The sequence below is a fragment of the Pagrus major genome, chromosome 19, assembly GCF_040436345.1.
Source record: "Pagrus major chromosome 19, Pma_NU_1.0".
NCBI classification, from domain to species: Eukaryota; Metazoa; Chordata; class Actinopteri; order Spariformes; family Sparidae; genus Pagrus; species Pagrus major.
Genome location: NC_133233.1, coordinates 22,785,325 through 22,812,395, shown reverse-complemented (window position 1 = coordinate 22,812,395; position 27,071 = coordinate 22,785,325). Strand labels below are relative to the sequence as shown.

At 41.2% G+C, this 27,071-nt stretch overlaps 2 protein-coding genes across 2 annotated transcripts; one reads left to right on the top strand and one right to left on the bottom strand.

Annotated features, from left to right (window-relative positions):
* Positions 1 to 232: 232 nt before the first annotated feature.
* Positions 233 to 7,637, bottom strand: LOC141014777 (carbonic anhydrase 1-like). Its single transcript, XM_073488688.1, has 7 exons — positions 7,212 to 7,637; positions 6,740 to 6,937; positions 4,960 to 5,078; positions 4,378 to 4,470; positions 4,203 to 4,265; positions 3,573 to 3,728; positions 233 to 1,738 (listed from the first exon to the last, which is right to left on the bottom strand). Exons 1-7 carry the CDS (start codon positions 7,243 to 7,245, stop codon positions 1,619 to 1,621), a joined length of 783 nt encoding a protein of 260 aa, XP_073344789.1. The 5' UTR covers positions 7,246 to 7,637; the 3' UTR covers positions 233 to 1,618.
* Positions 7,638 to 9,862: 2,225 nt separating this feature from the next.
* LOC141014941 (ribosomal biogenesis factor-like) lies at positions 9,863 to 12,395 on the top strand. Its single transcript, XM_073488884.1, has 5 exons — positions 9,863 to 9,918; positions 11,088 to 11,164; positions 11,272 to 11,387; positions 11,488 to 11,604; positions 11,920 to 12,395. The coding sequence occupies exons 1-5, from the start codon at positions 9,872 to 9,874 to the stop codon at positions 11,986 to 11,988; spliced, it is 426 nt and encodes a 141-aa protein (XP_073344985.1). The 5' UTR covers positions 9,863 to 9,871; the 3' UTR covers positions 11,989 to 12,395.
* The last annotated feature ends 14,676 nt before the right edge of the window (positions 12,396 to 27,071 follow it).

The window sequence follows — 27,071 nt, the reverse complement described above, 5'->3', positions numbered from 1 at the left end:
AAACAACCCCAGAATAAAGGTAACATAACATGCACTGAGTTTCAGGTGTTGACAGGTGAAAACTGAGTATCTAAGGATGATTTATAAGAACAGCTGACGGCCTGTTTGCCACAACAAAGTTTAAAGTCTAATGGACTTCAGCCACAGGTGAAAATGGCATAACGCAGCAACTGATCTGGAGAATTTGCTTAATCGAAGTGAAAGAAGCAAAGCAGATAAAAACACACGACACTTGTTATAGTCATAAAATATATTTATTCAACTAGTAAAACGTCCACTTCCAAAATAGAATGACAACAACACATACTCATTGGACGGCCCTAACTGTGATTGGCATAAGGCGTTTTTCTTTTTTTCCGGTTAATTACAATCTTTCTGGAAATACATCACTTTTGTCAATCTTCTGTATTATTTCAGAGATGCATACAGGACTACAAGCAGAGGCCTTCAGGACCTCACATGGCCTTTTATTAGTTACTGTCCTAAACAGGGCCTGACACCAGGCTGACACTATAATCTGTTGGCAGGTTCTCTTCTTCCTTGGCTTCCTTGGCGGGGTAATTTTGTCCTTGGCTTTGTGCTTGAGCCACTATGGCATCACCCGCGAGGCGATTGTGCGTTTTAAGCTTTAGCACTCAACAAAACAACACATGAAGGGATTTTCTTTGCACATTACATTTCAATTTCAAACGAGGATCATTCCTCCCTATTGCTATATTATCAGGGCATCAAAAAGCGCTGATGACCTTTTGGTTACAAAACACAATTTAGGAATCACTTAAAACTTATTTTGCATAAGCTGTCAGGCTAAAAAAGAAAAGACATAATCCATAATAATAATAAAAACACGACACGGGATGACAGAACACATGAAAGATTTGAAGATTAGGCCGTAAAAACAGAGAAGTAAGCCATTGTTGTGGTGTTCGGTAGCTGGCAGCAGCAGCCTGTCCTCGTGTCCTTACCCTGAATTTGAATCAATAAGCAGGTCAGTGCCTATAGGCATCGTGCCTGCATGAGACTGTGTGTGCCATGTTGTGTGTGTCTGTGTGTGTGCCAGAGGGGGATTTCTGAGTCAATCGGTTGTGATGGAGGCGGCTGCAGCGTTTCATTAAGCTGCTGTGATGCAGAGGCTGGCAGTCGGTCAGAGATTACAGACAGACTGGCAGCGGGAGGGTTTCCTGTGTGCTGCTTTTTATCTGCACCTTACCCTCCTTCACAGATGGTGATAGTTTCATCCTCCCCCTGCCTACTGCAACTAGCTTTCTGCTGACTCGAGAGCACCATTTTGACTATCTTCATTTTCCATCCCATTGGCGTTTGAACAAAGACGATGAAGTGTTTGTCTGTTAAAATAAATTATGACAGGGCATCTTTGCTGGCTTACATACATAAAGACAAGAGATGCAAATCCTGGAAGTGCTTCATCTCACAGCTACACTGCCCAGCTTTAAAAGCAATGGGCCACAGGAATCTTTTAAAAATTGGACGGAGAGAGATATGTGTGCTTTGTTGCTCACTGCTAGAGAGGTAACTCTGGGTGTCTGACTGTCGGGCGGGGGGAAGGGATAGAGGGCAAAAGGGCAAAAAGGGTCATAGAGGGGGGAGGGGGGGGATTTTACTTAAAGGAAGCACGGACAGCGCGACCCTTGAGCGGCTGGGGAGGACGGTAGTTGTCGACCATGCAGCACTCGGCCTCACCCTCGGCAGAGAAGAGCAGGCTGCGGAATTTGGCCATCTGTGAAAAGGGAGAAGACGTTTAGTCATTCCTGCCGACCTCCTGTGACTGTCACTCAGCAAACATGTCACTAGTCTGGCTGCTGAGTCACTGACTTGAAGTCAGATTTGTGTAGGCCTAATGGAGAACTGACTTTGACAGTTGCGTTAGGGAATAGTTTGGGAAATAGGCGTAATTCACTTTCTTGCCAAGAGTTAGATGAGCAGATCGATGCCACTCCCATGTCTGTACACAAAATATGAAGCTGTGGCATTTAGCTGTTAGCTTAGCTTAGCATAAAGACTGTAAACAGGAAATAAAAGCTAGCATGGCTATATCCAAAGGGAGCAAAATCAACGTAGTAGCACCTCAAAAGCTCACCAATTAAAAGCCGGTCTGGACGGGGCTCAGAGCTCCCAGTACAGACCGCTAGCTGCACAGCTAGCTGAGCTACAGCGAGCAGTTAGTGGTTACTCTGGTGGTGAGCTGCCCCCTATTTGTGTGAATTCACAGGACGACAATTCTTAAAATATTTTACCTTTATCTAAAAGTAAGGACATAATTGTGTAAAAATACTTGAGCAATTTTACTTAATCTCTAACTATGCATCACATTTTAAAAGCTAAAGTTAGCCAAACAGCTGCCAAATAGTGGAGTTAGCTAGCTAGAACTAGCTCGGGGTTAGCCTTTGTGTTGAACTAGCCTAGCCTTTTAGCTGCGTAGGTCACTGTGAGGTAAAACCACTGTGAGGTTTGTACACTTTGGTATTCATGCGGATTAAACAAACAAGATTTAACATGTTAATCAGAGCACATTAGCGGTGCAGGCTGACTTAGTTACCTTTGGACAGAGTCAAGCTAGCTGTTTCTAGTCTTTAGGTTACGCTATACTAAGCTAACCTGCCGGCATTAGCCTCACATGAACCCTACACGCATGAGGTTGTTATCGACAAGTGGCTGCAGGATGGTATAGTGTGACCTATTTAAAGGGTTTGTCATTAACTCTGGCTAATGATCAGTAGTTAAACTGCTTCTACTTTAATGTACACAGTGAGTTATATTCACTGCTGGAACAAAATAATTCAGCATGTGGGTGTATCTTACATTTAGCTGATTGCAGAACATTAACTAATGACGAGTATTTATTATTTTATTTTTTTCCACGTGAATGACTTCTTTCTTATTATCTGCTTTACCGGCTTTGTATTACACAAAGTCTAAAGGTTATGTCCACACATCTCACATGTTTACCCCTGAGACACACACTCACATCCATGAAATAAACATTACATCGGGCAGTGTTAGACTGAAGACTCAAACCACAAGGACAAACCTGCCTGGAGAGGCCCTTAGTTTAGATTTACGGGTGGTTGGGAGTCAAATAACCATTTTCAGTCGTGGGATTAGGGGTAATTTTAGGAGCAAACACTAAACAAATGTAGGTATGGTGTTTATAGATGAAATCCCACGCTCACTGAAGCTGAGTTTCTTCACCTTACAGAATGTGTTGCATGTGTGGGACGAACATTTCCTGTTGACTTCCCACATACTGACTCAGAAAAACTGTGGTAAAGCCCCATTACCATCGACTGTGGTGAACTCTGATCTGTCCTCATTCTCGAGATCGAGATCGTTTTTTTTAAAATTTCATAGAGTAAGGGCCTGCTGTATTGCGTTTCCCCCCCGATATAAAGGATTCTTCTTCTGGTTTCAGCCGCGCAGCTAATCTGAACAATTAAGCCCTTGATTCGGATCGTAGTGGAAGAGAGGATTTGCAGACGGGGCTATTCTAGACCGTGGGCACGCAGCCAAGCCTTCTGCTACCGCTGAAGTAATTGCTCTGTGAGCAGCCATACCTGCGCAGGGCTGACGCTGATGGGCTCTTTGCAGACAATCCAGGTGACGCTCTCCAGCAGAGGGGGTGTGGTCAGGGAGCCGAGATACGTCCAGTAGTCTAGGGAGCCGGGGAGCAGGGTGGCAGGGTCGAAGTTGGCGAAGGTGGTCTGCTTGCCCTGAAAGCAATGAAGAAAACAGAAAGTGAGGAACAGGTCTCTGAACTGCAGGGACAAGGGTCTAAACCCCCCCCCCCCAAAAATCCCTGCATGGGTTGATAGTACATCCCATAAGTGCAGGAACTTTAGGGGTGGGGCTTGGGGATAAACATTTGTGATTGGTTGAGTACTTGCAGCATTTTTTCTTTCAGCCACCATTTCTAAAAACCTGCAGCTGCAAACCAGTTTGTCTTTGTTCACTTATCTTCGACAAATCGACACATGGACCCGTGACAAATTGCGTCATTGTTGGATAGTCTCATTCAAAAGATGTAAATCAGCGTGCTCATTTGCCTAATCTTCACAAGTCTTTAGACCGTGATGGAAACGCAGACAAAAAAAAAAGGCTTAGGAAGTTCCCGTGGCTAAAAGTTCTGGGTGCTTTTAAAATGCAAGAGAGTATGTTTGTTTTTTAAAAATAGAAAATAAACTTACTTTGGCCTTGATGGAATCGAAGGCCTCCAGAAGCTTCTGGAGATTGGCATTTTCAGCACCAATCTGAAAAAAAGACACATAATGTTGAAAGTGAATTATATAATCATCAGCAGACAGGAGCCTACTATACTAAACTATACACTGTGGTGAATTAAAGCAAACGTGTGCTACTAACCTGCAGGAATACTCCAACAACAGCGAGCCCATCGGGCTGGCTAGCTGCCTCACCAAAACTGGGGTATTTGGTGTTCCAGTGCACCAGATGAAGCTGGGAATAAAGAAAACATATCAATCAAAAACAAAGCCCTTCAAACATAATATAATTTCTTGGATTCATTTTTGGGAAATCTCAATAGACTCTTTGAATCTTTTTGAGAAAGTAAGATAAGTTTGATCGAAAGCTGTTTTTTCTCATCGCAATAGGGGTGGAAATAAAAATGCGATGCTGCAAAACAGTAACGTGACTGAACATTTTGGAAACTGAATCTTCTCTGAGGTTAAATAGTTTTGATGGTTGGGTTAGAAGTCATGCAACAGATAACAAGCAGAAAAAGCTGCTTTGAGTTGAAGTTAGTGAACTGGAACACATACAAGGCAAAAGGAAATTAGTTTCCAATTTAGGCCTCACTAATCTGATATATTTCTTCCCTCGGAGCAGCTTTGCTCTCAAGAAATGTTAACGACCTACGATGCAAGTCAAATTTAAAACTCCAATCTGACTTTTTCCTCCTCGTTACTCCACGCTGAGCATCCTTACCTCAGCAGGAAACTTGCTCCCGGCCACGGTGTGCTCAGAGCCCTTGTCATCAGAAGCTCCCCAGTGGAAATGAAACTGCTTGAGCCTGTAGGTTCCTGTGATGGGTCCGTCCGTCAGAGCTGCAGAATAAACACACATCTACAGTCAGTTCATCCCACGCTGAAGGTGGGTGGTGCTGCGGTCGGCCTCAACTGTGCAACATTGTCATAAAATGGTAAAACGACTGCAAACGTGGAAAGAAATGTTTTTATTTCTGTGCTGTAAAAATATGAAAACACAAAGAATAGGCTGAGAAGATGACACACACTTGTGCCACCGTGGCAGACTTCCTATTTCATGGAGGCAGACTCAGTTCCTGTTGTGTAAGCTTTTGTCAAATTGTGGGTTTACATTCAGTCTGAAACAATGTCCACATATTGTTCACATCCAGACTCCCGTAAATGTTACGTAACGTATCTATTTGCAGGAGTAGTAGTTGAAACGGTGGCAGATAATCCTGTATATTGTTCTATTTCTGGTGCTATTACGAAATGCTCTCTCTCACACACACACAAACACACACTGCCCTCTCCAGACAGGATATTTGTTTCTCAGCAGACGGCCTCAAATGATAAGAAGATGTCAAACCGGTCTTTGCAATTTTGAAGGTGTGTGTGCTAATAAAGGGATCACTTAAAAATAAATATGAAGAGGCTGAGGTGATACACAGACACATGATGCACGATGACACGCAGACCGAGCTCGTCCTTTGTTTGGGAGGGCAGGGTGGAAAATAAGTGCAGCGAAGCAAGATGTAAGAGGCTCTAACTCGTCACATTCTCAGAAAAAAAAAGCTGCTTTTGTTTTGTCTTAATGTGTGTCCACCAGAAATAATCCATGTGATTGGGTTGATTATATAACCATCTCCTGCATTAGACTCAGATCAGCTTAAGGACGACCAATCCCAAATCCTCAAAATACAAAAAAAAAAAAACGAGAAGCAGAAGTGATTGTCTCTACGAAACCAAATCTTAGATGAATTGAAATGCAATAAAAAAAAAAATAGAGAATAGAAAATCAAAGTATTCTTAAATTGTATAGTCTAGGAAGGAAAACAAAGCATCTTATAGGTGACTCATTAACATGCAGGGTTGGGGTTGAATAGTTAAGCAAGCCAGCGTTTGTTTGCAGAGTAACCTTGGTTTTTCTTTTTTCTTTTTCTTTTTTTTTTGGTGCTTTTGACCTCACTGGCAGCAGAATGGAGTTGGCGTGGGAAAGGTTTACCAGGGGTTACATTACCAATTCAATTAGTATCTGCGTGCTTTGTGCTCCGCTTTTGAATGGAGCCCCTGCAGCATGTCCACCAAACTCCAGGCAGATTTCTTTTGATTTAAAAAAAATAATAAAATAACGCAGAATAATCGAATAAAATGAATAAATAAACACATTTTCTTCCTTTTCTTGTTTGGTCATGACGAAACCCTGGATAAATATTAACATGCATGGGTTTTACAGCCTTTAAGCAGGTGCAGCTCTGACACAAAGCAGCTGAATGCCGCATTTTTTGCAGGTTGCTGCATCCTGTAAATCACCATCAGTACATCGATTGTCTTTGTTTGCAAACCCTACAGGTCCAATCATCTTACAGCTCCTCTAATATATCAACAAATCTTGCAATAATAACTGGAAAAACAAAGGAAAACATCGTGTTTTCTCCACGTTAAGGCGAAATATGAAATGCAAATTTGCCTGATCAGATTCTGAGGCGTCGATATTCATACAATATTAATGTCACACTAACTTGAGCTGTCGGAGTCGTCTACGAAGGTCACTTGGAAGGAATGTCCGTTGTTGAGGATATCAAGGCAGGTGGAGGGGTCGTACTTCAGGTTGAGCGGCTTCAGCTCCCCGTCGTAAGATGCTGCGCCAGGGACGATGTCAATGGGAGACTGGCGGGGTCCATTGGCAATTGGGAAGTTATCGCACCATTTTTCGGGTCCTAGAAATTATATAATAATGGAAAAATTGTGATTATTAAAATGTTAATCTTGAAGTATGTTTGTTTGGGGAGGTGATGTGCTTAAAATGCGCGTAAAAAAGCCCCTAAATGTGCAGAATTGCAATAAATAAATAAATAAAATAAAAAATCTCTGCATGCAGTGACAAGTGCATTCATTGAGCACATTCTGCTGGTTATGACTGGTTCTTTAAACACCCCCTCTCAGTAATGACACCCCTATATTTCATAGCATGCAGGCCGATGAGCGCCTCACCGTTGTCGGCCGCGTATCCCCAAGCATGAGACATGGTTACAGTTTGGATCTGTGAGTATCTAGTGCCGTAATCCCCTAAAGCGAGTCGTCCCCTAGCGCAAAGCAGCCAGTGTCCTCCACCTGACAGCTGCAGAGCTTATATAGGGTCCCACAGTGAGCGGTGCGCCTGTCAGGCTGTTGTTGGCCACATGATGTCCGCGCAATGACCGGGAGGAGTTTAGATGCGCCGACACGCTGCAACAATGTGGATCAATGAGTCTCTCTCTCTCTCTTTCTCTCTGTCTCTCTCTGCTGCTGCTGCGGTGGTGGTGGTGGTAAACTCCTCATTGACACTCCACAGCAGACTGCTACAGCTCGATGAGCTGGATAGTATTCCTCCATCAACGTGCCGAGCGCGTTTTCGCTCTCCAGCTAACGGGTTTAACTCGCCTGTCGTGTCAGGAAGTAACGGAATTACGCGACAGCAGCGGTGACAGTGTCACCTTCAAACTGAAAGTCAGCTTCAGCTGGGACGTGACAGAAAGACGCGCCGTGGAGACATGGAAACGCGCCGCGTAAAAACTGAACATGTGCAAATACAGATTTAAAAAAGTTGGTAAAGTTTTACAGTAAGGCACACACACACATGTGAGTGAGCTGCACGTGAGGAATGAATCAGGAACAACTTGATGGTTAATACATCGTTAATTCCTCAATAACTGTGATTTGAAGATTAAATAGTGGACAATGATGAGTTACTTGAGAACAGACTGGGAGATAACATATTAATGAATCATTAGGCAATGATTAGTTCATTAATATCTGTGAATCAACACACTATCAACCAGCTGCTATATAATGACTCTATATTGGTTACTACTCAGTATGTCTCACTTTACTTGAGGTACACAAAAAGAATAACTAATGATTAAGCAATTAGTAACTAATGAGCTGTAACTCAGCGGCTGGTTGATAGTTAATCAGGAACAACTCATGAACAAAGTGATCAATCTGTTGAGTCACAGATATTAATGAACTAATCATTACCTAATGATTCATTAATATATTATCTCCCAGTCTGCTCTCCAGTAACTCATCATTATCTACTACATAGTCCTCGAATCACAGTTGAGGATTTACTCGTTAACAGTTCATTAACCGTGAAGTTGTTCCTGATTCATTCCTCACACACTCCCCAGTAACTACTCACATTTTTTGTGTACCTTATTGTAAAGTGTTCCCAAAAAGTTATTCTAAAATATCAATAAGATTTATTATTACTAGTTAAGGACCTCAAGTTGGGTCTCCAAACTAAAAAAGACAGTAACTTTTATTATTCTGTACACGAAAAATTAAAACATGTGCTTTCTGACTTGAAGATAAAGGACAGCAGAGTTATCTTGCTTGTTCTTGCACAGCTCAGCAACACAGATAACGAAACTGAAGGTCTGCTGGAGGGCCTACATAATTTGTCGGCGAGTGATGGAGCTGCAGCAGACAGACACATCTGTGGTGCAATGCCCCAAATGGCTGACACATTATAATCACACAGCTATTAGTAGCCTACATGCAACCAACATGCCATAATTTGCATAATAAATAGGTGTATTAGAAACATAGTATCAGAACATGAAAGCAGGTGTGTGGTTTCCAAGTGTGGCTTGCAAAATTCCCCTGTCTCTCCTTCTCTTCTCTTTTTTCTCCTCAATAGTAAAAATGCATTCAAGTGGCCAAAACAGCTCAGTGTGCACTGGCAGCACAGCTTTTCAGGAAATCATACACCTGTCAGGTACACAGCTGTGGTGGTACTATGATGCCACCTGCTGTTGGTAAACGAGACTGCAAGCATTCAAAAAAGTTTGATTTGTAGTTTATTTTTCGTTCAAAGGGGGGGGGGAAACCCTTTGCAAACAAACATAACCAACAGAGAAAAATAACTTTTAATTCTATGTTAATCTTATAAATGCATCAAGGGTATTTCAAGGTGTTTAAAATGCCATGTGGGCTGTTGTAATTTCTACAAAATGTTACATCATTAAATACAGACTTACCATGAATTTCAGTAGTGGGGTCACAGGGTAATTTGGCGCAAAATGTGTTGCCAAAAATGTATTTCCAAGCTGTTTTTTGTTGATTTTCGACATATTAAACATCTGATATGAAGTATATTAACAGAGCTAAACACTGTGCTTTTATTTTGAATAAAGCGGAAGTGTTGTTTTCATGTTATCCGGTTAGCTTAGCGCTAACTTCCGCACCGAAAATCAAATATTGAGGGTGTATTTTAGTTTTACGAGAATAATTTCAGTGGAAATCATTTTAAAACCCCCCTTTTTAAAAGAAAGGACAACTACAGGTTTAACACACGGTTAATATTTACACCTTGTCGCCGAACATTTTTAAAGGAAACACTTCAATTCACGGAAATCGTCTTTCAAAATAATGGCGTTTTACGTCGCTAATCTTCAACTTTCAGTCGACTGTAGTACGCAGCAAGCTAAATTAAATTATGTATTGGTTTTAACACAGTGAAGCGTGTTTTATTTATTCTGCAATACCTTTCTTCCCCGCTGTTTATTGACGCTAACCGAGAGGGATTTAACAAACGTCAAACGGGTGAGTGTCGACGGTGGTCGCACAGAAATGACGTCACAGAGAAGGCACGTTGTTTGTGCTAGCACATGAGGATATCAACACAAGCTAACAGCTCCTCAAACAAGGTCTGTCTGTGAGTTTCTCTACTTGTTAAGTCGTCAAAATGTGAACGTATTGTTTTGTCAAAAATAATCCTGCTTAGTAGAATTAATCGGCTTCATCTGAAACGATGAAAATAACTAATAAGTGACACAGTTTCATGTGTACAGTGAGGCAGGCAGGCAGTAGCTGGCAACAACATCTTTGTAAGGCATTTTAACTGACTTGTGTTTATCCAGAAGGATGTGGATAAGGTTTATTAAGAGTCATTTAAATGTGTCTGTAACAGGCAGACTAGATGCTTGATGTCTATTTATATTAAGCTATTGGTAGGACTCATATTTCCCCTGAGGTGACATGGACTTAAACAAGAAAATAGAAGACACATAGGCTTCACAGTACATGACAATATCTGTTGAGTTATAAAGGCTGTCTTTACACTTGCTGGTGCGAGTTTGGGAAGTTGTATAAATAATTTTCTCCATTTTGTTTTCTTTTTTGACTGTGGTAGGCCAATTTTTTTATGTATAAAATGTTCTATAAAGTTTAAAGTCATTAATCTCAGTGCATTATATTCATGTGGGCGGTTCTTTTCTGAAAAGCAGTTTATATTTTTCATGGTTTGGGGTTTTTAATCAGGCCTACAGGTAGCTGCCAGTCGGTTATTGACCCAGAGTCAGGGGTTTGTTTTTGTCTATGATGCAACCGTCAGTCAGTTCCCCTGTAGGGCCAAAACTAAAATGTATTGGTGGACCACGGGCCAATGTTTTACCAGACTAATCTTTCAATTTATTTTTAATTGGCTCTACATAGTACAAGGATCTTGACTAACCTGAAGTGACTGACTTCCTACACAAAGTGTAGGACATATTTAAAGAGCATTTTATCTCATATTATAATTTTATTTTTCTTCATTTGTATTTCATCTCACTAGAAACATCTGGTGGCCCAAATAAAACTTTATTGTGGGCCAACTTTGGCCCACAGGCCCCACTTTGGCCAGCCCTGGTCCAGACACTAATGTGCATTAAATTGCAAGCTTGTCCGCTGCATAATGCCCAACTTGGTGTGTTTGGTGTGACATTAAGAATCCCTTCAATTACGCTTATTCATACATCATCTGAACCTCTTGATCCTGTTAAAGTCATCTGACTATGTCTCAAGGAGTGAGCTTCTTGTGTGAATGGATGTGTTGCTAATCAGGTGGCTGCTGAGCGCAGGAGGCATACGGGTAACCTGGAACAATCTCAACATTGTCTTTTTCAGAGAGCAGCGAGCAGGTGTGATCAATGCAGAAACTACCACTTTAGTGCAGGCAGACACAGTAGTTGCAGAGGCTATGGTATAGAAGTTAAATCTCCCCACTCTTTGGTGTTTCTCTCCCCAGGTAACATGGGGAAGAATAAGCAAAAAGGGAAGAAACAGAAGAATGTCTTTCAAGTCGCAAACAAGCACTTGAAGCCCAAGAACAAAGCCAAGCCCGTCACAACAACACTGAAACACGTAAGATCTCTCTTTCTGGTGTTTTCTCTTTTTCTTGAATATATTTTGTATTCTCTTTTTGTATGCTCCATCAGCTTCAGCATAATTTGTGGCTTCACAGATCAATGCGGTGAAAAACGAGAAGGTGGAGAACCTCAATCAGATTTTCACAGAAGTCCAGAGGGATGTTAAGAGCGTTTCAAAGTCTGTTGCTCCTGAGCCAAAGAAACGAACACAGGTAGTGGTGTGGAATTGCAAAACATTTAAAACTTGTATTTTTCAATCAACAGTTGAATTCTCTGTGAAAACTTATATTTGTCTAATTTCTAGTCAGAATATCTCATTACACCTAATATAAGACGCAATCACATAGAAAGTAACATTTCAGTAGGATGCAGGTACTTGTTTTTCGACATTTTCCTTTCTTCCATTGACAGATTTACTTTAATGTTACAAGCAAGAAACTCCTTGTATTCGTTGTTATTTTTATTTATCTATGAAGTGACATTTTTCCAGTGTGTGATTAGTGATAATTATTTTTTGTCTGTGCTAGGTCGTCAGAGAGCCACCAAAGGAATCTGTAAATGTCGACAATGCAGCTCAACTCTTCTCTCAGCTATAATGGACGATGAAAGCGGGATTGCCATCAAGTCTTCGGTCAAAAAACAGCGACCAACTGTTGGACTGTATTTTCCTCCATGGTGGACATTTGAAAGTCAGTTTACTTCCAATGCATCCTGACATTTCATGCCAAAATGAGGACTGCGGATAAGTTAAAATCTAGAAGAGGTTAGGGTTATTGCATGATGTGTAATTTAAGCATTCTGTATATTGAATGCAATGAAATATATCAAATTGACAGACTTGTGCACTGTCAATTGGGATATTTTCTATTTATGCATATTCTCTTGTGTAGAAATGTTTGCTTCCTCTTCAGGATGCAACTAATGATTATTTTCACCATCATTTAATCTGTTGATTATTTTCTTAATTGATGACTTGTTTTGTTTATAAAATATCAGAAAATAGTGACAAGTGCCCATTATTTATTGGAACCCGTGGTGATATCTTCAAATCTTACTAACAGTCTAAAACTGTTACTAAATATGGAATAGTTAGCAGTCTGTTAACGATCATGTTTGACAGATAACATCAGCAGACATTCTCATTTGAGCGAATACAAAATGGCTGCATAACAAAATAGTTGCTAATTAATTTAGAGGTGCAATATGTAAGAATTTTAATTATAAACATCATGAAATTAACTATAATTATCAAAAATAATGTGAAGAAATAACATTTTTGATGTTATGTACTGAAGTTAGCATGCGAACCAGCTAGCCCCGACCCAATGCCCCTTCACTAGTGGTCTAAACACCAACACTCCCTCGCTAGTTGCACGGCTAACAAAGCTAACTAGTTAAGGGCAGCTACAGTTAGCTTTTATTCTGGTGATATGCTGCCCCTTATTTGTTTTGAGAGTGAATTTGACAGGCAGCCAATTCTTTCATATTAGACTTTTGATTAATCAGGTAATTGTTTTTGCTCTACTTTCTTTACATTGTTGCTATGGGTGCCGTGTCCTTCATTGTCTTGAATCTGTTTGCAGTTAAAGGCAACTAAAGTTTATGTTGAACGCAGTATTTTTACAAAGAATTTTATAACCATGCACAATTTATCCCTGCCCTTTTTGGAGTTTTGTTTTGTCAGGCAGTTTTCACACCCTTTTTTCATTCTCTTCGTGCCTCGGATTGAATGCAAATGAAGTCACAGAGCAGACTGTTGTGACTGGTGTTTGTAGTGATGAAAGTGTTTGCCTCAAAGAGTTTTGTTACCATCGGTTCTTATGGAAATCATTAAAGTTTAATGTAGAAGTTGCCGGCACAAAACAATCACAGAATTTAAATGAGAAACTCACATGTACGGTACAGTAGCATCATTGATTGTGTAAATTTGCACTGAATGTGGTATTGCTGTACTGGACTGACTCATCATCAGGCATTTCTGATTTTTTTTTTTTTGTCCACCCCTGTATTTATTTACCGGCTCTATGTCAGGGCTTCACACTATCATTTCTATCAGGAGTGCACCTGAAGATGAAGTTATAGATTTTCCAGCTCCATGCGAGCTGTTATCAGTATGCTGCTGCCGCAACTTGACAACAGAGTTCACAGGTGTGCAGGTACCCGGCTGATTGCTTGTGTACACGCCGACCTCTGACTGAGTTAGTTGGTCAATAAATCTGACAAAGGTGAACGCACAAATGAGGCTGGTAAACAAACTAATGCATGAGTGTGTTGACATAAATAAGAAAGGTTTTCAAGGTGGAGGCAGCTGTACTGTGCAAACTGTAAACAGCACTGACATATAACCTTTGTGGTTGATATGATGAAATTGTGAGCAAATAGTTGCCTATTTAACTATAACATTCATTTAGAGTCGTGTTTGTGTCCACCTGGTGAATATAAGTCCAATATTCAGTCTCCTTTTAGGTCTGTTTTTGGTCTCCACCACCCCCTTGGAGAAATATGGGCACTTTAGCTGCTAAATGTGTTTAAAAGCTAGTTGGTAAGTTAATTTATCTGCAATTTGAGGCTTGGCAAGTATCGTACAGTCAACTTTTTTGCTGGAATAAACACTGATGAGAGCAGTGACGGTTAAGTTTCGAGCCATAAAAACAAAACAATGTGCTGAAAGAGGCTAAAATGCTAGCTAAAGCTTGAAGGGAATGGAAGAAACCCCAAAATGAATGAAAATGTTTTGTCTGATGTCTGAATAAGGTCTGTGGTCAACACCATCTTAAGAGATTGGTAACTCCTCATTTTACGTCAGCAAATTTCATGATACGAAGGTGATAATTACCAAGAAACATTCAAATTTCTTTAAAAACAACCCCCTGGTTACCACAAAAACTACTTTAAAATGTATTGAAAAAGACCCCCATATGATTTAATAACAATATTCTGGTGAGAATGTAAATGGTCAAAAATGTGCTTCAATTTACTGACCTGCAGAAGTTAGTCAGAAACTAGTTAGTGTAAATGCAGACGCATTCAGCTCAGGAATGGTGTGCTTCTATTCACATTTTGTTAAACCTCCTGTACTTGTGTCAAGCTGTAATGTTAAGCTTTTTTTCAACATAATTTTGCCATAGAGAATATATGAGAGGCACATGATCACAGGGTTGGTCAGTTTGTTTATTCAGTCATGAAAACAAAGAATGCTTGAGCATAAAAAAGTCAGTCAATGAAGATCTTTCTCTTCTGATTAAAATCTCTTTCCCAAACATACAAGATAAACATATGTATGCAGGATGTTGCTGAGAAAGGGCAGCAGAATCACAGGGATTTTCAACAAATATGACAGATTCGGTCTGAAATGCATTCGATCGACGCCTTTGGGGCTCAAACATTTATTCCTAATACAGGGGAAAGGGTTTCCGGTTGGAAGCGACTGGCGAGGAGAGTGCAGCAGATGCCGTGTTAAGGTGTCATGTGCTCCCCGCTGAGATCCAGATGGCTGCACCACAACACAGGCAGTGGGGTTGCACCACCGCACACCCTGGGGAGGCAGATATCATGCCAGCACACGCGCACATTGAATTTGAAATGCAATTTACATGAGCTGGTGGGGGGTAGTTGGAAATGTGGGTAAGACCGATTTTTTGTCGCTGTTTGTTATGCAAAAAATATTTAAAAAAGTTCTGCTTGTTGCTCTAAAACTCATCCCTTTGATCCCACTTCAAACTAAGAGTCATGAATTAAAAAAGAAGTTGGCTCAGTGTGTCTCGCTGAGCCAAATGCCAAGGAGAGACAGAGACAGACAATGCTAATGACGCTATATTTTATAATGGAGAGAATTGATTTCCATAAATTGGATTCATAATTGAAATCGTGTCCTTAAAGAGGAGAAAAAAAGCGGTCATAAAAAACTCCCGGGCACTTCTGATTGAACCTGATGAGTCAGTTGCTTAATTGAATGTAATCAAAAGTGACATTTTAGACAACCACCAGAGTTGGAAATGTCCACAAGATGGTGCTCTGGATGGGCTTATCAATATGCATGGTGACAAGCGAGGAAGTGGATCTGAGTGTGTGAGTTAGGGGCACAGAGGAGAGAGAGAGAGAGAGAGGAGGAGGGAGGCTCCCTGAATGCCAATAAGACGCTGAAGGCCTATTTGCAGTATGTCATTCCCACCGCACAGCTGGGTTTTTCACTCTGACAGGACTAGCAGCAAAAGGTTACAGCACCTGCACTCCTCCCTGTGACAGAAATAAGAATCACAGTGTTTGTCTGTGCAGGAGAGACACAAACAGCAAGTGTTTGCCTATGCAGATTTGCTTTTCACAGCCATTTCCAGATAGCAGCAGTTGTCACGACCCGCACGTCATGTTTTTCTTGCAAAGCCTTGATGGTGATTTATACTTTTCTCTCACCTTCATCCTATTCAGCTTTTTGAAAATAAAAATGAATGCCTCGGGGCGTAGAGGACATACATTATCAGCTTGAATGTCCAATTGAGATATGCTTTGTAAACGATTAAAGCTTTTTCTGACAGCTTGGTTTTTATTTGATCGGTAAAGAGAGATGGTGATCTGTTCAGTAGAAAAGAAGACATTTAATTAACGGACGCAATTATAGTGTTTGAAAGGTCGGAATGCCATTCAAATGAAACGATTCGTCATGATTAAAAGTCATGAGAAGATGTGAAAAGTTAATTTGACGGGGCTGTTAAACAGGTATTATGTCTCACTCTGCAGTACAAGAAGTTTTATAGTCTACAAAAAAAATTTTCGGACCTGTTTTAAAATGTAAAACAACCGAAAAACGCACAAACTTTTTTTACTGTTGAAGCCAGTGCGCTGAAGCCACGCCCCTGCTGCTGCTGTGCTCATTGTTTATTCAAAATGTGTCAATATTGAACATCTCTCATGTTCAAATCGCACTAAATTCCACACTGCGCTTCCTCAGGTCCTCAACAACAAACCTGCAAAGTGTGAAGTAGACCGGATGAACGGTTCTTGAGATATGCGAACCGCAGACAGACATACAGGGAGTCCTTGCTTTATAGATAGAAGACAACATAAACATCCTCTGCTACAGTGAAGATTTGTAGCTTTTAAAAGGTGCAAGTACCATTTTTTCAAATCATTTGGGATCTTGCAGCTTTTGGAGATTTGATTTAAATCAGACAAACTGTATGGAGCCATTTTCTGTTTTTATTTCGGTCCCCATCTACTTCAGTTTTTGAGAACGCTGTTTTGCTGTCAAGGTCCAGAAATGTTTTGTGGACTGCAAAACTTCACCTGACTTTGCATCAGCACAGGGGTCAGTAACTAATGACTATATTTTCATTTTTTGGGTGAACTTATCTTTTAATGGGTATGCACTCATGAAATTCTCTTCACAGAAACACATTTTGTCATTGACAGAACACCGCTCCCCTTCAGAAATTGAGCCCTTTTTCCTATTTGAATCTCCCTTTAATGTCTTCAAAAGGCATTTTGCCAGCAAGTTAGACAGCCAAGATTCAAATTATGATTAAAGTTTGCTCTTCAGAGTGACCAGAGTTCAGTTGAGCAATGTCTCACTGTGTCTCCACAGGTGCCCAAAATTCTCCTCACGCTCTCATGCCTGCAGACTTACCTCATGTGAATCTGCAGGTTTTTCTTCAGTCTACAGTGTTGCAGTCAAAGATTTTTGTGCCCTCACTGTTGTGACAGCCCCCCTGCTTGGTTCACTCTGCTGCTGCTTGCTTTCTGTCTCCAGGGCTGCAGACCGATTGGGAGGTTAATCAGCAACATGGTACACACCTGGGCCCGGTGTGCATATAAAGCCCGAGCAGCAGCACGTCCTTGGGCAGATCTCACCACAAATCTATGTGTTATAGCTTTCGATTTCCTTTTTGCTTGTTTTTACCACACAATCAAATCTTTGCTCGTCCATCCCCTACACTACCGACTTTACAGATTCATCCCATCTATTTGTTTCAATCCAATGCAAGTCAGAAGTCTAAATCTGAATGCGTCCCAGTGCGTCTGCTCGGGGAAAACATGAAGGTTTGCAGCAAATGAAAGGCATGTCTCTGAACTTCACAACCGACTTCAGCAGCTGATTTAACAGATTAGGGCACTTAAAAAAGAGAAGGGAGGAACAGGCACGTACCGCATGCTCACAGAGACTTCTATCAAGCACAAATCAACTGAATGGAAACAACAAAGTTGTTTCACAGCACAAACCCTACATAGAGTAAAAAGAGAGAGATGTTAAAGTTTAATGCTGCGTCCCAGTCAACATCAGTGGTCAGAATTTCCGAGTTTAAATTTCCAGCTTCCAGCCTTCAAGCGTTCCAGGTGCTCGATGCCAAAAGTGAGCAAACAACTTGTCTGACCGTAACAAAATGTCTCTTTGGCAAGTGCACACACATTTAAAACCTCAGGAGGAGGGAAAATGAGGCAACAGATTTTTATTTTACAGCATTTTTATACATGTTAACGTGTAGCAGACTGATTCCTGATTGAGGAGTGGAAGCAGCTTGGGGCATTTCCCTCCCAGCCAAACATGGTGTGATGACACCCTTTTTGTAGCTTAAAAGAGGTGGGAAATGGCACACAGGGGGCTTTGCCCCCCTTATGCTGAATCTGCCCCTGACCCATTCTGAATCTCTCCCTGAATCACTGAGAACCTCGTCCCCTTAGAGTGCCAGCCAGAAACTCTGGTCTGTTTAGCCCCTATTTTGTTTTCTTGGCTACCCACATCTTTATAGTGAGGAAACTTTGTTTATTTGGGAACCCCTTAAAACCCAAGCCCCTCTACACCTTCAGTTTACCATTTTATTTCCCTGGGGCTTGTAGAAGAGGCATTTGTTTATTGGTTTATTGTCCAAGTAGCGGCTATGGGCATTCCCCTAGTTTTTCATGTTTTTTGTTTATATTTTTATGTAGGTTGGGCTGGCCTGTAAGGAATTTACAGCCAGTACCACCACAAATGCATCTAAATATTCCATGCACGAACCCAATACAAATACTGACTTGGATGATCGTTCCATTGCACTGACAGTCCGTGTCAGAAGCCATTGTTTTTATAGGTTGAAGTGCAATGGAAAGCAACAAATGACACTCTGGCCATCAGATTAAACCTAAACCTGTGGTACTTTTTCACAGAATAACCAATAACATCACTAACTTGACAAGAAATGCTAGCATAGCAATTGCCAGAATGCATTTAAGCAGCGTACATTTCTGCAAACCCTCAGGTTCAATTTTCAATTTAATGTTGTGACATCGCTGTGCTTATGATAGGTTGATGAGGTTATCACCCTTACAAGTTTTGAAACGCAGTCTCGAACTGCCGTGACTGGCTTGCAAGCCTGTGTTCCATGTAATGTGATCGTGATATGACACGCTTCGCAGAAATGTAACAGCCTATGACACCTACAAATGTGAAAGTTTCAGTGGTTTGCAGAAAAGTTAACTGCCAACGTTTTATCCTGGTGAGCACAGAGCTAATGTTTAATTAATGTAATTTATTCATGTTGATTCAGAAAACTTTGAGCAGAAGGGAAGAACATGACAGATGTTCACTTGTTGTCTGCTAAGTTTTTGATGAGGTGTGATAAATCAATCCTCTCCCTGATCCTGAAGTCAATCCCTTTGCCATCTTGGAAGTGAAACAGGAGAGAGCTACTATCTGACCAACATCACACCCGGTGGGGTATTGATTGTCGATTTTTTTTTTGCCTTAAAACAACAGTTATTTGTATCTGCCAAGCCAATAAAACCTTTCCCAGATCCTGATCTCAAGGCTCAGCCCGGTCCTCATCCTTTTGCCACCCTGAAACTCAAATGAGAGAAAACAAAGTATTAAATTTAGCTTTAATGCTACTTTTACAAGGACAAGTGTCATTGTAGAGGCCTTTTTGCAACAGAAGTTTTTAAGCCTGTTATAATTTAATTAAATCTTCTACATGTGTCGCTCTTAACACCTGGGGAACAGTCGAAAAGTCTTCCTTTAGAAGCCTCTTTACTGAGGTAATTAAAGTATTTAAGCACAGACATGATTAAAACGGTCTGACTTCTCTTAATTCTGGCACAAAAAGGTTATTTACAGTTTTATATACCTAAGAGACTGGCACTCTGCGATTCATTGCTTCAGGAATGTACGAAACAAACAATGTCTTTGCATCAAGGTCAGAGAAGAGACAGATTTTTTAAGACTGTGTGGATCCAGCTCTGGTGTCTGTAGGTCTTTGCCTGGAGGAAAAACAAACAGACTTAACTTTGCCAAAATCCAAAACACTAAACAAAGATTTATAGATGTACTGCTGTAACCTGAGGATACGAAACTACGACGGGTGGGATAAAACTGGACCCCTACGTGTCCAATGTTGAAACCATTTTTTTTTTATGTAACCAAGCCATAAAAAGTCACTTCTAAACTAAAATTAGTCAAAATTAACCGAAGTGCCTCGACATCTTCTCACCTGCAAATCATCAAGACCAAATGCTTATGATTTAATGAATTTAAAGGGCCGATGTGGAAGTGCTGGAAGCTGGTCGCTGGTTCATAGCCCCTTACAAACACATCCAGAGTTTACCCAGAGGAGCTGTATGTATGAACACAAATGTCTGCATTATTTGCCCTGGACTTTACCGTGCCAGCCCCCTAGTCCTCCAGGTTCTATTGTAAGTCTATGACATTTTGGTTTTGAAGTGTTTTAAAGTGTATCTTGAGAAAGCTTTAACGCTTTAAGTCACCAGAACAATTTATTTAAAGCTTTACTCATCCAGTAAGCATTTTGAGGACTTATCTGCCACTTGTTCTTAACATACACACACAAACAAAAAATCAAACTTGGAATTGCTTCAGCGCAAAGCTCGGTACTGACCACTAAGAGCTTATAATCACAAGGCTTGGTGCTGAGCCGAGGCGAGTCCCCCGTCAAGTCCACGCCCCGAACTGTATCTGGATCACTACCAAATGCCAAAACAAACAAACCCAAGCCTCTGCACCTCTACTTTCCATCTGCAACAAACCACCAGAGCGTCAAGCCACTGCAAGCTGTTTGGCTCGTAGGGAATGAAATAGGCTTTACACTTGAGAGAACACAGCACACAGAGTTGCTTTTTTTTTTAATAGGATCCCGGGCACGTTGCTGGAGTCGCCGGTGAGGTCCCACCTGCAGGTGCCGTGGGCCGGCTTGTGGCTGAGGGACGGGAGAGGGAGGAGAGAGGAGCACGGCTCAGAGGAGATCTGCAGAGGAGCGCCTGCTTGCTTGTCAGCAAAGTGGATAGGGGAGAGAGCTTTCTGGTACACCTGTCAGACGCATGAACAAAGTACATCTGTTCATCCCCTCCTCTGCCGTCAGATGTCACAGTCTAAAAACAGGGCTCTCTAAAAACACAGCACACTTCTTCCTGCCTGCGTCTGTCTCCCCGGCCTCTTTGTTTCTCATATGAGCGCACACACACACACACACACACACACACACACACACACACACACACACACACACACACACACACACACACACACACACACACAGAGAAAGTGGTGCAAGATGTGTTCAAAGCAAATATACAGTTTACAGCATTATAGAATTCATCCTGTCAACAGAAGGCCATCAGGCGTCCTCCGCGGTGGTGAAAGCATGCAAATCTGTCATATTCAAGGCTGCAACAAGAAATTATAAAATTTTAATTACTGCCTTGGGCTAGAAAATGTTTTAACAATATGTAGATTTTTGTGAGAAAATATTTCACAGATAGGCTGATGCATCAACTTGCAGGAGAGCAATCACAGCAACTCAGTCGCCAAAATAGAAGTTGGCAGTGTACTTTCCTACAAAACAATGGATATGTTAAAATTTCACTTTCTTTATGTTGTAACTTTATGTTTCTGTAGGTTCATTTTTTGGGGTTAGAGACTAAAACCACTTAAGTTGGGAAAAGATCATGTTTTGGCTTAAAATACTTATTTTGGTTGACACAAACACAGCTGGACATGTCCTAAGGTCTTGTTAAAAACACCTGGTTTTGTCACTACAAAGCTGACTGGAGATGTCCCGACTTCCAGTCAAAAATACATGTTTTTTGTTGGCTAAATATGTCCCATGGTCTTGTTCAACACACCCAGTTTTGTCAGCACGAACATGGCTGGAGATGTCCCCAAGTCTCTTTGAAAAACACCCAGTTTTGTTGCCACAAAAGCAGCTGGACATGTCCCAAAGTCTTGTTTAAACATCCAGTATTGTCGACACAAACATGGCTGGAGATGTCCAGACTTCATTAAAAATAATTGTTTTTTGCTGTCACAACCCCGGTTAAAAATGTCCAGAGAGTTTTGTAAAAAACACCCATTTTTGTCACCACAAAGACAGGTGGAGATGTCCCGACTTAATCTCCAAAATATCCAGTTTTTGACGCCACAAACACGGCTGGAAATTGTCCCCTAAGTCTCCATTGATATCCAGTGATGTCACTGGCTTGCCACCACTGTCTCCACCACGTCTTGACATGAAAGTGAGATCATGTGATATGAGGCGTTCAAATTTGAATGAACCAGTGGTCTGTACAGAAGTCAACATTTTATTCTGGCGACTGGGCAAATCAGCAATTCAGTGCATATTTCCTGAGAAACAGAGAGTGTTGTGGTTGAGTTGCAGAGGAAAAAACATCTATAAGTGAACTTTTTTTTTTTTAGCAAATTTTCTCTCTGTCTTAAAATGTATTAATAAATAAATTTCTTTTGTGTGACTGCCTGGAGGCTCTGCTGCAGAGAAGGTTTTAGGTCTGATTCTGAGATTTGCTTGGTCTTTTTCTTGCAGTGTTTTTTTTTTTTTCGCACAGATATGCAAAAATCTTACTAAATCGAGTTTTGAGTTTCAAAATGCATTTCTCTCCAAGGTCTTGAATTTCATTTCATGCCAAAGTAAGAGCAGCTTTTCAAATGAGAGATTCCTGTCCTCGTGTTCTTGTCCTTGCTTTTCATATTTGGTTTAAAATAGATGTAGCTCAGATGGAAAAATGTGATGTCAATCAGACTTTAGGGGTATTTTAACCACAACGTGACGACAGTTTCGTTAATCAAACTCAAACAACAGGCCAAGAGAGCTTAGCACTTTTCATGAATAAATAAGAGTGATTTCTTTTTGTCGTCTTTAACTTCAGTTGTTGCTGTTAAGTTGTGAATATTTAAAATTATAGGGAAAGATTCACAACCAAGATTTAAGGAGCTTTAAAGCGATTTTTTTGATTATTTATTTCGAGCTGTTGACACTCAAAATTGGAAATATGGAAAGATTTCCCCTTTGCTGGGAGTTTTCATGTGAAAAACAACATCTTAAGACTTAAATCCACGTGAGACTGGCTTGATATCGTGAAATGTTAAACTTGTTTGTTGTCTCACGCAACTTTTATGTTGCACCAAGGAAAGTTGTTTCATCATTGAATTTCAAAGTTGGGTTGGGGTGTGCTCTGGCAAACTTAATCCTAGTTGCATTCCAGAAAGTGTTATTTCAAATTTCATCATCTTCTCCAGTCATTATGTATAACTGTTGTTTACTGTCCGGTCCAGGTTTGATTTATTGAGTTTCTCTCGGTGCTGAACTGCTGAACAACGATGCTCTTGTGGTCACTGTGCTGAATTCCAAGATTTATCTAAACAGCTGCGATGGAAGTTCAGCGGGTCCCAGTTGATAGATCTTTTCCATGGCAGGCAGCAGATAACTGCAGCACTACAGGGAGTGTACAAATGTAAATAAGTGTGTGAATGTGGAGGTATGCATGCTCAGCAAATCCTCCCTGAATGTAGATAAATAAAGAGATGAAAAATATGCTTCTCCAATTTGTTGTAAGAATACAATAACCAAGATTCCAGGTCTGCAGTTTGTGTTGCATTGATATTTAGTCATAAAAACCTCTTGTTGTATTGGTCTGGAGTCTTATTTTTCACGGCATTTGAACACAGATGAGGTCTGACTCGAAATCACTTAAAGCCAGAAATTGAAATCTGACCTCTTGACGTTTGCATTAAGCAGGCAGTCGGTGCCAAGATAACAAGAATTGGAGCTGATAGAGAAGTTGCACAGAGGACAAGGACGGAGCGAAATGTTCTTCATTCATTTCCGTAACGAGGCAGGAACGCTTCCAGAGGAGGGCAATAAGGGAGAGAGCTCTGTGATTCAGGGGAGACGGGGACGGACGTGAAGGGCTTGTTGATGAGAGGAAGTCTCAGTGGAAGAAAAGGAGACTCGGCCGTCCTGACTCGGGTGAGCAGGTCAGCGGACCGTCAGGGATCCAGGAGGTGGACGGGCCGAGCAGAGGGGAGGTTGCCGCAGGGAAGGGAGAGTGAGGAGCTGGGCAGGAAGACAACATGGAGCCCTGGCAGGACTGTAGCCTTGAGGGGAAGTGGTGCCAGCACCCGGCTTTTACATTTTGGAGATAATATCATGTTGCATTTCTGGTCATATTCCAATATCCTGAGACAATGTGCAGTGACACAACAATGTGATTTTTTTCTGCTGATAATGGATGATGTGGATGGGAAAAGAACCTGATAATCACGGATGAAAGAATGTGAATAATTAACACTTTGGCTGGCAGGGTCTGAAACTAGACAAAGATGTTTATCGAAACAAATATTTCTCTTACTGTAGGTTCAATAATTGCTGGGATTGCAGGAAAATGAAGCCAAAAATGCATCCAATGAGGCAATAATCATAAAGAAGTTGGTTTGACAGAGTTATTTGGAGCAGAAAAGCTAAGGCAACCTGTTATATGACTACCCAGACCGTCTGTTGGAAACATCTGTCCAGACCTCCTGTTCCAACTGTCACTGATATTAGTGAATCTGGATCATATTTTATGGAGAAAATGTTTTAATTTGTTTTTCCCTGATATCCTCCGGCTGCTCTGCCTCAACTCTCTGTGATTTACAGAGTTTCCTGAAAGCAGCCTGTAGCTGCTGCGTCTTGTTGCTACCGTACAAGTTAGCTGTGAGAAGACAAGTGAAAAGAGTGCAGACTATAAAAACCCATAAAAAGTGTATATTCCCGGATTTTGAGATCTCATTTGCTACATGATGCGTCAATTATCCGGTGACTGGCATGTAAGTGGCTCAGGAGAGAGGAGAAAGAACAGAGAGTGGGTCTCCTGTCTTTGCGATCACTCGTTGGTTGTTGTAGGCTCCAGGGCGGGCATAGAAGCTCCTATCTGCTCATTGAGGCGTCAATGAAACGGCTGCTATCTCAGGACGTCTGCTATGGAAGGATAATCGCATTTTGGATTAAATGAAAGCAGTTTTTGGCTGTTTTATCACCATTTATGCGTGGAATACTGTGTTTTGGACTAGATAAATGAGTGAAATGGGACTGCTGGATGTTTGGGAAAAAGCGAAAACGGCTTTTGTTGGATTTTGGTACATGACTAAAACACCCAGATCTGTGAGTTGGCTAGTTTGTTTGTAGATTGTAACTGCCTGATGTGGTTTTACCTTGAAATGTTTTGCATGATCCAAATGACAAGAATTGAAGCTTTCTAAAGATGTTCAGAATGGCTTGAGTATCCACATAAACTGAGGCACTTTCCCTAAAAACAATAAGCCACTATGATCTCCATTAAAATCAATGAAAGCTTTTAAACTTGCTGTTTGGTTGATCTTTCTTGAGAAGAGTCCTCTGGTCTTTTTCAGTTACCAGAGGCAGCAACGTTATTTGTTTGGAATGAATAGACGTCGCCGTCTACAGAGACTCAGCCTTCATCGACGGAAAAACCGAGGGAAGATTGCACAATATTGCACACAGCACTTGACTGACAGGCAAAACCTGAGAAGTGACTGCTTGGCTGCTTTGCAACCAGGATGTCACCAAAATAAATGTTAAAAATAAGACTTTGCTCTCTGTAAAGATTTCAGAACTAATAAACGAAATGATATTTGGCATGTGTGTTGCTGCCACTGCTCTAGCTCCAGATGAATTCAGACACTTGTGAGTGGAAAGGCTCTGTTGGAGATGTTTGCCTCGGTGAGTGAGATTTAAAATCCCATCTTTCAGACTGGTGTTTAGGCCTCTTCAGACCGTGCAGATAAGAGAGGGAAGTTTTCAACCTGCAGACAAGCAGAGAGAAGATGATGACAGCAGGGCTCACCTCACCCCAGGGAGGTGAGGAGCCCAGAGGTGTTGTGAAGAAATGGATTTCAGGAGCGCCGCTGTGCACTGAAACGACTAAAATGGAGGAAAGTGGAGACGCACGCAGGTCGACATCAGAGACAAAATGGGAGACACAGCTGAGAGTCGGAAGGGAGGGAGCAGATACGGAGAGGAGGAAGTTTGAGATCAAGTACCGATAGACAAAAAGACAAGACATGGCTTACTAATAAAGCCAGATTGTACGCACAATACAAAAGTCTTCATCATCTCTGTGTCCACCTGACAACTATAAGTCTACTATGTCAGCCTGGTCTCATTCCTAGGTTGTCAAATTCTGACATTTTGTCATGCTCCTTGACGTCTCATTCGCACAAGGTGTCCTTTAGCATCCGTACCAGAAACACTAGGGTTTCAACAACATTTGTTGAAACTTTACATTTCTTTATGTTGCAAGTGCACCTTTCTTTAATGTCACTTTTTTATTTTATGTTCTGACAATGTGGTGCATATGTTAGGTTTCGGCACAAAACCCACCTGCTTAAATTACCTGTTTTGGTCGCCGCCGACATCTGGAGATGTCCCACCTCCTCGTCAAAAATATCAGTTTTTCTTCACCCAGGATAACAGGGTTTGTGTCCTGTGTAGAAAGAAACGTCAGCGATCTTTTCCCAAACCTTGTGCATCTGTTTGAGCAGATTTTGTGCCTAAACCTACCAAACTGTAAACGTTTCACAACTTCAACCTTGTGTTTGAAAGTTTTTCTGGGAGGAAGTGTTTGCATGTCACACATATAGTAAAGGATACCTTGAGTTTCCGTATGTGTGACAAAGTGGCGTAGGAATTTGACAATCTGGGATGCGAACATTCACTCTCTTTTAGCTCCATTTTTGGTCTCTACCAACCAGCAAACTGGTTCGCTAGCTACTAAATGCTACAATATATTCACCAGCTAAACTTTGTCAGCTGTTTTTGAGCTGAGCAGGTTGTATACTGCAGGTTTTTAGTTCTATTTTTGCTGAAAACTGCCTGCTGCATCTTAAAACAACGCTCACAAGAGAGGTGAGAGTGAACCAAAACATTTAATTTGCATGGTGAAAACCAAAACAACGAGCTGAAAGACACTAAAATGTTTGAAGAGTGGAACTGCAGCGCTGAGTGATAATTGTCTGTGGGTTCATGAGCAACCCCATTTACAGTATCTGTAGTTGTGTGATCCAGACTTCTGCAACTTGAGGTAATCTCGTTATTAAATTATTACTAGTAAATTTAGCAGGAGGTATTATACGGCTCAAAGTTAGATGAATGTTCCTTGGATAAAGTTCCTTGAAACAGTCTTTTCTATCATCTCTGTATTGAAACCAGAAGCGAGAGTCTGCTTTAGCTGAAGGACAGTACTTCAGTGCATATCTGAGTCCTCATTCAGTCAGCTCAGTTTTGTAAAGTGAAGTGGTGTGAGTCACAAAACGAATGACGGAAAGATATCAAGTTCTCATTCCTTCTTAAATATATCTTCTATCTCTTTTCATTTTGCCACTGACTGAGAGAACGAGTAGTTAAGC

Coding starts and splice junctions, on each gene's coding strand:
- LOC141014941 (XM_073488884.1), top strand. CDS start 9,872: ATGAGGATATCAACACAAGCTAACAGCTCCTCAAACAAGGTCTGTCT. Junction 11,388..11,487: donor TCACAACAACACTGAAACAC/GTAAGATCTCTC, acceptor GTGGCTTCACAG/ATCAATGCGGTGAAAAACGA. Junction 11,605..11,919: donor AGCCAAAGAAACGAACACAG/GTAGTGGTGTGG, acceptor TGTCTGTGCTAG/GTCGTCAGAGAGCCACCAAA.
- LOC141014777 (XM_073488688.1), bottom strand. CDS start 7,245: ATGTCTCATGCTTGGGGATACGCGGCCGACAACG. Junction 4,471..4,959: donor GGAGCAAGTTTCCTGCTGAG/GTAAGGATGCTC, acceptor CTTTATTCCCAG/CTTCATCTGGTGCACTGGAA. Junction 3,729..4,202: donor TCGATTCCATCAAGGCCAAA/GTAAGTTTATTT, acceptor CATTGCTTTCAG/GGCAAGCAGACCACCTTCGC.